The sequence below is a fragment of the Cinclus cinclus genome, chromosome 10 (assembly GCF_963662255.1).
Source record: "Cinclus cinclus chromosome 10, bCinCin1.1, whole genome shotgun sequence".
NCBI classification, from domain to species: domain Eukaryota; kingdom Metazoa; phylum Chordata; class Aves; order Passeriformes; family Cinclidae; genus Cinclus; species Cinclus cinclus.
The window spans coordinates 9,370,661-9,384,162 of record NC_085055.1 but is presented as its reverse complement, the minus strand read 5'-3'; the positions used below and the strand labels follow the sequence as shown (position 1 = coordinate 9,384,162).

General features: G+C 40.3%; 1 protein-coding gene across 1 annotated transcript in view; it reads left to right on the top strand.

The window, feature by feature from the left end:
• The window catches only part of DIS3L2 (DIS3 like 3'-5' exoribonuclease 2), a 183,260-nt gene that overhangs the window by 21,538 nt on the left and 148,220 nt on the right, over positions 1 to 13,502 (top strand). The window contains exons 5-6 of the mRNA XM_062498823.1: positions 2,474 to 2,527; positions 6,679 to 6,780. Coding sequence (XP_062354807.1) covers positions 2,474 to 2,527; positions 6,679 to 6,780 — 156 coding nt within the window. The remainder of the gene's footprint in view (positions 1 to 2,473; positions 2,528 to 6,678; positions 6,781 to 13,502) is intronic.

Genomic DNA, 13,502 nt, shown 5'->3' with positions numbered 1-13,502 from the left:
CATGACATTTTTTTGGTGTTTTGTACATACAAATGAATCTAGGCATATGTGTTATAGTAGTTGTTAGGTTTGGGATGCTTGAAGTTAGTCTGAGTACTGCCTGCCCTGGGTTTAGCAGAGCAGCTTGAGAAATTGTGACCCTTATGTGTCTCACTGGGGAAGTTCAATAAGGTTAGAAACTTTATTGGCAAGAGCCTGTGAAGCTGCCTTGAATCATCAGAAAATATTTAAGAAACCTTCCTGCAGACCTTGTTCTTCCCTTTCATAACAAAGGCCCTAATGACAGAAAAACACTGATAAATATAGCAGCTATTATTTGAAAGCTATTGTAAAATAATACAACATTAGTGTGACATCATGAGACTCTGCAGCCAGAACTTCACCCCCCAATACACACATGAGAACAGTTGTTCATTGCAGATGGGGAGAGTAACTGGTTCCAGATATGATATCACAGCGTGAAATGTACAACATTGTAAATAGGATTTTCATGGGCACAGATAATAGGGCCCATCTGCTTTCTAAGATAAATTTTGTGAGTTTCTTGCTTAAAGGAAGGAGCTGAAGTTTTTTAATGTTACTTGACGTAAGAATTCTAATGGTGATCATAATTAGGTAGTGCATATAAGATGCAGATAAACAGGCTGCACAGTAAACATGGTAACACCGTGCTCCTCTGTGCATTTGCTGGAGCTGGGCATCCATGGGCATGTTGCTGCTCTGGTGCCTTCTGGGCCATGGACACAAGCCCTGATTTCTCATGTGCATGATTGGCATTTACAGCTGGCTGATTGACAACTGTCCCTAACTATTCAAGGGGATTGTGCAGAGGAAAACAGGATATCCCCTCATCTGCTTAGTGCTGGTGGGTAGATCCACGTATGGGAATTGACTCATTGTCAAACAGAGCAACAATCCCTTTCCATTTTTTCCTTTCTCTCTGTAGCAGCTTCTGGTGACTGATTCTGGGAAATAAGTGGGGGACGACCATTGAGAGTTTTCCACCAGTGGGTACCAGTGCTAACAGAAACTGATGACAGCAAGTCAGCTCTCAATTTGCTTAAGCATAAAATACCACAGGGTTTCTCTCAGTGGGTCATCTTTGTTTCCATGCTGTTGTCCTGGGTTTTGCCTGCCATGGGGGCGAGTGTCCCTGTTAGTACAAGTTATGTGAGACATAAAATGAGAGTGCAGCAAAATACTCAAATAGTATCTAGAGAGTATGGAATACTTGCTGCTGGTAATCTGTTATTCTGTATTTGCTGGTAAACTTTAGCAAATAAGTGCAATGGAAAATCTTTGTAAATCTGTGAATTCTTCAAGGCAGCAAACTTTCACATGTAGTCAGCTCTATTTTCCTATTGTCTGAGTATTTCCCAGAATACATAAAAAATTATTTGCCGCAGTAAAGTTTTAAAGAAGCAATTCCTGTGAGATGCTCCTATGATTGCTTAACACAGAAGTGCAAACAGATGGAATCTGTTCATATAATAAATTGGCTAACATTACTTCAAATACACAAGTGGAGAAATTTCTAAAGTTTCTTCCCCAGCAGAAGCCTGTTGCAGGGCAGATACCTGAGTTGTATTCCCATAAGATTCAAATGCTGTCAGTTTGAACTGCAGTCACTTGAATCCCAGTTTCCAGGATTCTTTTGGGATGCAAATGTGTAGCCTGTAAGGCTTTGGTTGGCTCTGCCTTTCTCTTGGATGGACCTGAGTGCAAGCAGCTGAACTGGTTGGTTTACTTTGGAGGGTTGATATGAATTTGTTGCAGGTGACTTGGCCTTTAAGTTGGCAGATAACAATGCAGAAATAGATAGACCATGGAATTTTCAAATGTATTTAAGATAGTTTGCCTTTAAGTATGTTTAAACAGAATTTAATCCTGTAGACTTTAAATGTTTATTTTTGGAAAATCCTTTTAATTCTTTTTTGGAAATGTACTTTATTATCACAGAATTACTGCTGCTGTCTGTTTGCAGGAACAGCCTAAGCAGCCAGAGCCCCATAAGAATGATACCTGCTGCCATGCAAGCTCAGCTTTTCTTTTCCTCTTTCCTTGCATCCTCCAAAATAAGCAAACCTAACATTCTCCTTTTCCAAGACAGAGTAAGCCAAATTGTTTCTATTATCCAGTTGTTAATGAAGTTGGTGGATGCTCAGCAGAAAATGTGTGAAAGGAACAGGAGAGCTTGGATCCTCAGTTCACCCAGTAGCAGCAACAACTAATGATTCAACATCTCTTTGATGACAGACTGCAGTAGATCATCTTAAGCCTATCATGAAACTGCCTTTTGGCTTGAAATTGCTTGGATGCGAAGTTGTCAAGACTTGAAATGTATAATGGAAATTTAGATGTATCTCTCATGTTTCACTGTAGATATATTACCCACAGCTCTCTAATTTAACTGGTGTTAAATAAAATTAATAAGATTCAGGCATAATCTTTCTCCTTATTTTATTTTTTTAAGGGACCCTTGAGAATAAATCCTAAGAAGTACCATGAAGCCTTCATTCCATCTCCAGTAAGTGTAATTTTATAATGCTTTAAGGTTCATGAGTAAAGGTGCATTAAGATAGGAGTTATGCCGTGCACCAAAGTTCACTCAGAGGTGAAAGAGTTGGAAAAAATGAACACAATCTGGATTTTCTTTTATATCAGATATTCCCAACCAAATCCTGCTTTCTCATACCTCAAAGAAATGCATTGCTTATGCTGAACGTGGGGATACTGCAGGGTTCCACAGATGCCAGCTGAAGTCAGGTTTGAGGACCACCAGATAGTGTAATCAGAAACCCTTGCTTTATGGCTGCAGAGGTTTTATGGATTTTCCACTGATTTAAGTTAATCTTCCCTAAACAAATATGCTCTACATTTTCGATCTGCTGCATGAGCTAATTTGAAAAGTCATTCCAGAAATAATATGCGTGATTCCTTTTCATGTGCCCGCTTTGGCGCGGGCTCTATCTTGGTTGGCTTGGGATGTGCTTCTGTCACATGAGACTGGCTTGCACCTCTTCTCTCTTCTTATTTTGACAGAAAAGAAGGACTCTTGCAATTTCAGGGCCTTCCAGTCACGAAGGTGACCTCACAGCTGGCACAGCCAAAGCTTTTTATCTGGAACTGACTTGGTAAAAGTGTTGCTGTTAATGAGAGAGTTTTATAGTTAAATGTTTTGCTGGTGTGGGGTTGAGAAGGTAGAGCCTGCCCTGAGACAGTGAAGCACTGATGATGTTGTTCTCCCTTCTACTGACAGCACTATTGTTTTGGGGCTTGGGAAAGCCTTGAAATTAATGGCGTTTTTCAGTTCATGTTTGTTGGTTTGGGGTAATGTTTTGGAGCTTTGTTAGAGCAGGTTGGCATTGGAGGGGTGGGAAAAGGTTGGGGCTGCACAGAATACACTGACATTGACTAGAGGAAGAAGTACAGAGCAGCTCTCTGGTACATCAGGAGGGAAGTGTGAAGGAAGTGAAAGGAACTTTGATCCTTCTTTTGCCAGGTGTCCTTGTAGGTGTGGTAAGTGTAAGCTCTTAAATATATTCTCTGAATTTACAAAATGCAAGGTTAAAAGAGAAGTTCAGCTACTCTCATAAGTTATTTGGATGTGAAGCTGTACCCCTAATCACCCCCCTGGTGTCCAGCTGTTGCCTTGTGCCTGTTCTGTGTGCAGGAATGCATACATTAAGGAGGGCTAGCAGAGGTGGTTCTCTCAGCTATCTTTTTACTTTTCTGCCCTTTATGGAGGTAAATACCAGAACCTGCAGAATCAATGCCTGGATGAAGATGACTGGCTTGTGTAGGTACAGTCCTTTAAGACAGGTGCTTTGGAAAGCTTATCCTTTGTGTAACATTATTTTCCATAGTGGAGAGGTTGCAGCCTTGGTGTTCTACAGAACTTCCCATCATTGCCAGATGCTGCAAGAGCTGCAGCTGTGAAAAATCACCCTTTCTTTCCTGCTGTTGATGAGGGCACTGTACCCCTTTCACTTCAGCTATGACTTGGCCTTGGCTTCATGGAGTTCAATGCAGCAGCTGTTCACCTTCTGACACCAGAAGTCCCTGTGTGTTTCTTCCTGCACATGTGCTCTGTCTCCTCATCTCGTTGCATGGAGCGTTGAGGGGAAGGTCCAGGGCTTTTTTCCTGAAGCTACCCAGAGGACAGACCCCAAGAATTTAAATATCTACTTCATATCTTGTGTTTTCCCTGCTCAGGGTGGCGTGGTTTGAAATGTCAGTGTGAAGAATGGTGCTTTTGAGCATGAGTGACAGTGACTGGAGCTGTGCTGTGCTTGTGGGAGACACTTCCAGAACAGATGGAAGTACTGCACGTCTCGTTAGAGGGGAAGAGGGAGCACTGCTGGAGATACTTGCAGAAAAAGCCCTGTGTTCCCTTGGAGAGGGCTGCAAAATCTTGAGGCCATGGTGGCCAGTAGAGTAGATGCACCCCAGGGACAGCTGAGTGATTGATTGTGTTCTGTTTTCATTCAGTGCCATTTTAATTGCATTAGTAATCTGAAGTGTCAGCTGTGCAGAGGGAAAGTGGGATGCACAAATTTTATTGGAAGTGCTTAAGTTCATCCAACAATTGTGAGCTTGAAGTTCAAGATACAGAGATGTTTCTTTCTGGAGGGAAAACCAAAACTGATGGCAATTTTCTGATTACAGTTTTGTCGCAATGTTGAAATGTACTGCTGTAAAATAGCTGTGCATGCACATGCGTAGATTTGTGTGTATGTATATATATATGTGTGTGTGTGTGTTGTTTGGAAAGAGAATGTGTAGGTGCAGTTAAAGACAAGACTCTTGCAAGAGTGTAGAGATGCAGCTTTAACCAGATGGTGTGATATATCAGGCACCTTTACAGGGATTGGAAGAAAACGTCTGGTATTTTCATGGACACAGGAGGAAAGGGAAAAAAAAGTGTAGGACAAATTATTGTGAATAATAATGCTTGTGTCCTGCAGCACAGAGAAGCTACAGGTACAGGCAAAAAAACCAAAACAAACCCTAACCCAAACCAGCAGTTTGCCTTAGAAAGTGACTTTGAGCGTTTCATTTTTATATATATGACAGATTTAGGTGAAGAGTTGGAGCTGAAGGGAAAGGGTGGGGAGAAGAAAGGAATAAGACCATGTGTAAAAAATCTGGCTTTTTGAAAAGAACAGTTTCCAATTTGAATTATGTTGGTCCAAGAGGCTTTGCAATTTTTCTGCATCTTGTCATGGGAGGCAGCTTTCACACAGCTGTTGAGCTGCTGCTGCTGCTTTTCTTTCTAAGAGTAATTTGGTCTCTTGGAGGACAGCCTTAGTTTCACATCGTGGCAGGGTTCTTCCTTTTATTGTTTTGGTATCTAAGCACTGTAAGATACTTATGTGATATTTGGGCTTCATGTTTTCAGGTTATAAAAGAAATTTTTCTTGGACACTGAGCGTGCTGGTAGTTCTGATTGGATCTATTCACGCATATGAGACTCAGGAGTGTCTGAGAAACAGCTGAAGTTGCGATTAACATTTTAAATCTTATGAGGCTGTTTTTTTCTTTAAAAGACAATGAAGTACTAATCTGAAGAAACTCAACCTCCTTTTTTGTACCTCAAAATTATGCAGAGATAACTCTCTTCAGAAAAACTATTTAAACTGCTCATATTGATACTAAATGCTCAAATTGTTAGACATGTTCATTGCACTGTAAACAGATATATGGAATTTTTTGTATACTGAATTATGGGAAAGCACAAATGAAAGCAGCAAGAGCACAGTCAAAGATTATTAAAAGAATAAAACAAACAAACAAAAAAGAAACAAACAAAAAGGACAAAACTGGCAATCCTTTAAAAACTAAAATCTTTGTGTGGGCATCTTCAGGAAACTTTATTCACCCCATGAAGAAAATCTCCCAAACTAAATCTAGAGTAACCAAATGCCAAACATGTCTGGGGTGGATAATCATAGTGTGTGCAATTAGTAGAGACTCTTGTGTAAGGATGCTAGCCCAGAGTATTCAGAGAAGGTGTCCTGACATGTCTGTTACAGTAAAAGATCTCCTGGCTTGCAGTTGGCATCTGTGCTTGTCATTATTTGGGATACCTTCTAACATTAGCTGTGCCAAATGCAGAATATATGGTGTTAACTCATTTGAAAAACAGGAGACTGCATCCCTATCCACAATCCAGACCACCTTCACAGAATGCCCTGCAGATCTGGGAGCTGCATGTCCCTGCTTTCCCAGCTCACCAGGAGAGCAGCTGGAGCTCTGTGTGGAGTACTTTGCAGAGACTGTCTTGTGAACAGTTCTGAACATTTTTCTGTTCTGAACACTGGCTTTGTATGTTTGAGGTGGGAAATTAATGTGTCAGGAGATGTGACAGCAGAAAACTCTACCTGTTCCCAAGAGTAACTGTGGAGGAACTGAGACAGCACATCTTGAGGGCTTGGCTGTGTCTTGTGTAAGCAGTGTGGAACTTCTGTACTGTCACTTCCATACAAAGGTGCTCATTTGCTGAAAGATCCTGCATGTTAAAGGGCATATGCTGAATCCATTTTGTTCCTGTGCACAGCTGCATGATGTTTGCCTCACCAGGGTGTGTGTCTTTCTCGATGGCAGTGTTCTAAACCTTGTAACAACCATGATTTAATATGTTTTGTTCTGGCACTTAGTTTTCTTCCTCTTTTTTAGGATGGAAGTCGCGATATCTTTATTGACGGAGTGGTTGCTCGCAACAGAGCCCTGAACGGTGACATTGTGGTGGTGAAGCTGCTTCCCAGAGATCAATGGAAGGTCAGTTCAGTATATTCTTGCTGTGATTTGAGAGAAAGAGCTTATTACAATTTTCATCACTAGAGTTGTAGGGCCTGAGATAGAGAACAGAGAATTTCCTACAAATCAGGTTAGCTAAATTGAGTTTATACTGCTGTTGATTAAAAGACTTTATTCATTACAATGTTTGGAAGAAGTGATACCTGAGGCATTGAAGCCTCATTCTTTGCTTGGAATGGCCTTCATTTTGCCTGTATGGGAAAGTCTGATGGTGAGTCTGGTTCCAAGCACCGTTGTCAGAGGTGACTTCTGGTATCTGTGTCTTTATGCTGTGGAGTTTTGGATAGCGCTGTGTAGGTGTTTGCAATTGCTCATGTATTTGACAAGTGTTGTTCGCAAAGTTTTAGTTATGCTTGACTCTCTCCAATTTTTGGGTCCTCAGTCCATGAAAAGCTTATCTTGTCACAGCTCCAGATTTTGTGGTAATACCCTTCTTTGCATGAATGAAGCATGTGTGAAATGACTGGAGCAATACAAATGTGGGACAATTGCTTTCATTTTCATGTCTGAGGATTTCACTAAGATCACTGTCTGGTGGTTTTTTAAATTTTTTTTCCCCACTGATGAAACTTCTTTACCTAATCAAACTTTGTCCTTTCAAATATCTGGATAATTTTACCTTGTCTGCAGGTTTATCTTTTAACACTACTATGCAAGGGCAGTTTTTGCTTCTTTAGTTGCTGAGAGATGGAAGCTACAGTTAGCAATTTTAACATGGGTTTTCACACGTAGATGTGACAGAACCACCACAAATAGTTTTCCAAACATGGTTTTTGAAATCTTCTTAAGAGTTTAAAGACTGTTGTAGATCTTTTGGACAAAAATGGTAGTAAGGATGTTTCCAGCACAGTGGGGACTGGTCTGAACTTCTTTGGCCTGGTGCTTTTTACTCAGTCTAGTTACCTTCTCTGTCTTTGTTTGAAGCAATAAGTTTTCAGACTTGCAAATGCAAGGTGTTTATTCTGAACATTTGCTGAACCTTCTAGCTATTATTTTAAATCTAATAACAATTGAAATGATGGTTTGAAACATATTAGAACTTGTCTCATCCTTTAAGTATGCATGAGTGAATGACCTGAGTACTTATTGACAAACTTAAGTACAAAACTAAACCTAATACAAAAAGCAATCATAAGTGGGATCTAAGGTATTACAGGTATATCCATATACAAATAAAAGAAAGAGGTCTGCTGCTATCTCGGTAACCTCTGAGAACCAGTTTTGAGGGTCAAAGCCAAATTTCTTCCATAACTATTCAAGACTTCAAGTCAGTGTTTACTGATCACCAAATCCATATATGCCAGTTATCTTTTGTATTAAGCCATGTCATATAGATGGAAAAATGGAATAGTTTGAATGCTTAGATCCTTTGCCAGGACCTGCCAGCACAAGGGCTTCTTTGTAGGTTTGATGGAGGTTGCATGAGCTGGAAGTTTTTTCTGCAGTTTTCCACTTATATCTGTCTCTAAACAAAGATAATGCCTTTCCCTCTCACTTCTATTCTCATACCTTCGTATGTTCAACAGTAATGATCTTTTATGAATACAAGAGGAAGGATTCAGAATGTTGCTGTCCTGGGAAAATGCATGAATAAATAGAATTGTTAGGGAAGTGGTATCTGACTGCAAGGAAGCTGTTCAAAATACTTGAGTGTTTTGTAATATGATTATGATTCTTCTGTGGTGAATTTAACCTTGCCAAATGAAGTAGCTGGAACATGCCAGTCATGTTTTTCAGCCACACAGGTGCTGCCCTGTGTAGTCTGATTTTTTGTTTCTTGCCATCAGCAACTCAATCAGTGATGACATCCCTTTTCCCCTGCTCCCCAAATGTCTTGCTATGCACTCATGTTTGTATTAGTTCTCTGGGAAAGGTGCCACTAAGTTGCACTGAAAGATACTGCTTTCTGCCAAGTAATTCATACTGATTAATGATAAACTATCGCAAACTATTTTAGCTTTTTCCATTTATTTAGTCTCATGCTGCTGCAAAGCTGCCACTTAAGTGTATTGAGGGTTTTCTCCATCCCATTGGGGCCTTTGGAACAAGCTGAAGAGCTTCAGTTATTTCTCTGAAAAATGTAAATCAGATATATGGTATAACTGATGCTCTCAGAGGAGGCTTTACAGGCTTTGTACATATTAGTTTGTTAGGATTGAGATGTGTGTGCTGATTATTTTTATGGTTCTCTATTCCCAACACATTACCCTGTGCTCCACCAAGAACTGAGCTGGGTTTTTTGCTGTTGTACCAGTTTCTTGCACAAGATAAGGTTGTTGTTTCAGCAGTGTGTTGAGTCTGTGCCTTCTGGGTTTCCAGCACCCTGGATGGCCTCTGGATGCTCTGGGGGAAGATCTTCCCATTGCTAGTGTAGGTGATTCCTTGGACCTTCTCCCACAGTTGCAGTGTATTGCTGTGTTCCAGTAAAGGCAGGACTTAGCTGGCACCTTGGTTCAATTTATATGTGTAAATGGGAGGAGAAGGGAAAATCTGTGACTGGTAAGAAACAATGGATTTTGGATAGAGAAACCTGTGTGTTTGGAATTGCTGAGAAAATTAGGAGCTACTGTGTCCCTGGTGAGTTGGTCATCACTGCAGGTGATGGGAAGAGCCACCGGCTGGAGAGCAGTTTCTTCAGGGATATACTGTGTCCCACTGAGCTGTAATGGTGATACCCTACACACAGGTATAAATGCCACAGTGAAATGTAAGGGGATGGTGAAATACTCTGGATGTGTGGTTATACTTTATGTAATACCTTCTTGAGAGAGACAGCAATATTTTCTCTCTCCAGCCTTCTATTTCTTGGCTCGGTGATGGGAAATTTATCAGGCTTGAATTTCTCAACATCATGTCCTTCCCAGCATGTGCATCAATTGCTTGGATGAGCTACCGTGGTCCTCCCTGTGCTTATTCTGTCTGGTCTTAAAGCTCTGTTTGTTCACGTGTCCGCTGGGAGAGCTGTGTGCTGTTCAGCAATGATCAGTTTGTCATTTCATAATTCTCTGATTACCATTAGTTCTGACCAAGAGCCAACAATTTCAGTGTGGCACCACAGACTTTTTGTCCCTGAAATCTGTTATCTTGATCTCCTGAAGGAGGTGGCCATCAGCATCCTGCCAGGCTTGAGTGGTGTGCGTTGTGGTGACTGCATTTGGAGGCTGCATTTCAGAAGTTCCTCTCCTGTCCTCTTGTGTTACATCTTGGGAATATTGAGGTGCTATGGTAACTTTCAAATATTTAGCTTTTGCAAAGTAAGGTATTTGACTTAGGCTGTTTTTCCAGGTACTTAACCTACTCTTAGGGAATGAAGTCAGAGTATCATTGCATATTGCAAGACTGTCTCCCAACTTCAAGCTGTAGGGCTTCCCTGAGTCTGTGCCTTTATCTTCTGGAAGAACATCACAATAAAAGATAGTCAAGGATTTACATCAGTCCTTGTCAATTACTCTGATAAAGAAGAAAATTGTGCTTTATTTCTTGACTGATTTTCACTGCTTTAACTTCCACTCCTGGGTTCTTGTTATATTTTACGGAGTTGTGCTTACATCAATTTCAGAAGCTTCAATTATAGAGTGGTATAATTACTGGAAGTCAAAGAAAATGTTGATATTATGATTACAGCAATATTTTGTAGGCTCATCAAGGAGGGAAGCAGTGTGTCGGTATAGAGGATAAACCTAACCTGTTTTTCCTCACAGCCTCTCTTTGCTCTTTTGCTGCCTGCTTAATTGCCAGACAGAATTTGTTTAATTTCAGGTATCTGTTTTGGTTTTTCTTGCAAGATGTAATTTCTTTGGTGGAGGGAAATAGCATAATAAGTCATTTGATATCACTTGGGGCTTGGATTCCTGGCCCAATCCCTGGTGCTTTTAGAGTAGTAGTTTATAACGTGGAATGTTTTTCATGACAACCGTCTCATGTATTGCACGCAACGGCTGAAATTTTAGTCTTAGTCTGAAAATAGTGCCCAGACAAGGACTTGGTGCTGCCCAAAACTTACAAAAAAGAGTTTTGGGGTCTAAGTCCCTATTGCTTGCTACAATAGGCCAGTGACATCTCCAGTTTTGCACAAATACACTGTGTATGTAGATAAAATAATTCCTGATTAACCTGCCAGTTTCTCAGAAATTAGTGTGCATCAATGCCTCTGTTGTTTTATGAATAATTTCCTTATCAGCTTACAGTAGTTCTTTGCACAATTTCCAGTTCTTTTGATCTTGACAGAAGGTCTCTAAGGCCAAGGGTATAGAGCTATTCATTATGTACAGTGTATGTTGTTGGATAATAGGATAATGGGTCCAACATTTTAGACACAAAGTGTCCAACAGTGATATAAATACTAATGCTTCATAACTCATGAAAGCACATGTTCTGTTCAACACTGAGCTGTCAGATGCAATACAGTGCAGCAGGAGATCTTCAAGCTGCCTCTTCTGAGCCATACATCACAGATAAATATTTAAACACTTTCTGTACAGAAGACATAAAGTACAATTCACTTTTCCCAGCTGTGACAGTTGTTGGCAACTTCAAACAAATGTGAAGAAGGAACAATTTGATTTAAGCAGTCATCACAAATATCACCATGTATAGTTTGAACAGAGCTATGTATCCTGGCAAGTGACTGCCTCCCACTGTTGGTGAAAACCTATGAAGCATTAGTTGTCCAGAGGGGATGCTAGTTTTGGATTTGCCCTGCTGAATAATAATTCATTTCAACCAAATTCTTCTGAGAGTCAGTTTCTTCTCAAAATCTTGCATCTAATGTAAGGATAACAGAAACTCAGGAGGAGATGAGGTTCTTAGAGGGTTATCACAGCAACACTGTTTGAGTCTTAACAATCAAGAATGTTGTTTGGAAACATTACATTCACAATAATAAAAAAAAAGAGTTCTGGAGAAGTCATTATTGAAATAGTAAGTGTTCTGGCACACTAAAAACATTCTAAGTGTAATTCATGATATTCAGGAGTAAAGTGGGAAGCCTAAGAAGCCAGCTAGGAAGATGTCCAGAAAAGCAGAGCTCTAGCAAATCTGAAAGGTTGATGGATGCTGTAAGGGAGGAAGGGCCGTTGTTTTGGTTTTAAATTTGTTTTGCTGTAGGCTTTACAGTGAGGGCTGTAAGTTGATGGTCACACACAAGTGTGTGCATATCCCTCCCCATTTTGGCAAATCCCCAAACCACAAATTGGTGGAATCTGGAAAAGCTTCATTACATGCTAACTTTCTAATTGGGCCATTCTTTGGCTGGCCACATGTTGTTCCACACTGCTGGGCGTGCTGGACCTTTGCTGTGAGCTGGCATGGCTCTTCCCAGTCTTTGCTCAGCTGCAAACTGACTGGGTATGGTGTAGCAATGCAGTAGATTGCTAGCAGAAAATACAGAGGGAATAGGAAGTGCTCACTGAGACATATGTGGCATTGCATTTGCTTTCTTGCAGATATCATTAGCACATTTTGTTAATCAAATATCACTTGAAGTGAATCAACCGACATCTTAACACAGTCAGTTTTAATGGCAAGCACTGGCATGCTTTTTATGGTGTATAATGATATAATTACTATAATGATCTGGATTCTGTGAGATTGCCATGACCCAGTGCTGCATTCAGCCCTTGCACCCCCTGCATGTGGAAAACAAGGAGGCAGAAACGCCAGCCTTTTGGATGTTGCAAGCAACCTTGTCTTCCTGAGAAGGGCCTTTCCTGCCTCTGTCTGTCTGATGGTAAAGCCAAATCCAGGATCCTGAATAATAAAATCACAAGAAAGGTACAATACAGAGTTTTTGAACAGTTTAATATTCTTTTTTATTCTTCCTCCTTCTGTGCTGAGTAAGAGTGATATTAAAAGGCAAATTGTTTGGTTAGGTAGGAAGACAAACTTCTTTTTATTGACTGTCTGCATCCTGTCCTACCAGCGCAGACAGAGTCACATTGCAGCTGTGGTTTGGCTGCACAGGCACAGAATAAGATAAAAATGGTACTCTTAGGTGAACAATTAAACACTAAATTATCATTCATGACATGTGGTCAGTTGTTACATCCCCAGTGTAATAACAGTAGATGGGGGTGAGTTCAGGCTGTGTGAGATACTGCTAAGTTTCAGTGTGTATTGCTCAAAGAGCTTCATCTTGCATTGAGGGAAGTGCTCTTGGGGCATCTGATCTTACTTTAGAAGAAGAGTCAAGCCAACATTTAATACCTGATGTCTGCTCCTGCTCACTACTTTTTTCTTGGTCACATAAATATAATCTAGTACAGAAAATTGTTTCCTTTAACAACTAACTTTTCTTCAAGTGATTGTTTTAAACTCTGTTCTTCCAAGTCTTCTGTAAATATGCACACATCACAGTAGATTATTCTTAATCCAATCTCTTACATAACCACTATCATTTTGGACTTTTCTTAGTTCTTGGTTCCTGTGGAATTAGTATTTCTTAGAACTGTTTGTTTTTTGCCAGTTTGGAGACTTATATGATGATACCACATGAGTATTTGGACTCTGCACCTTATAAGAGTCAGGATACCTGTTGTGATGGGATTGGTGTTTAGAAGGTCATGCCACTTAACTTTTTATAAACACTTTCTTCAGAGACTGTCTAGATTTTCTGTAGTCTGAGTTTCTTTCTGATCTGCATAATTAGCAATATGTTTAAATCAACTGTACTGTTGATTTAAGTC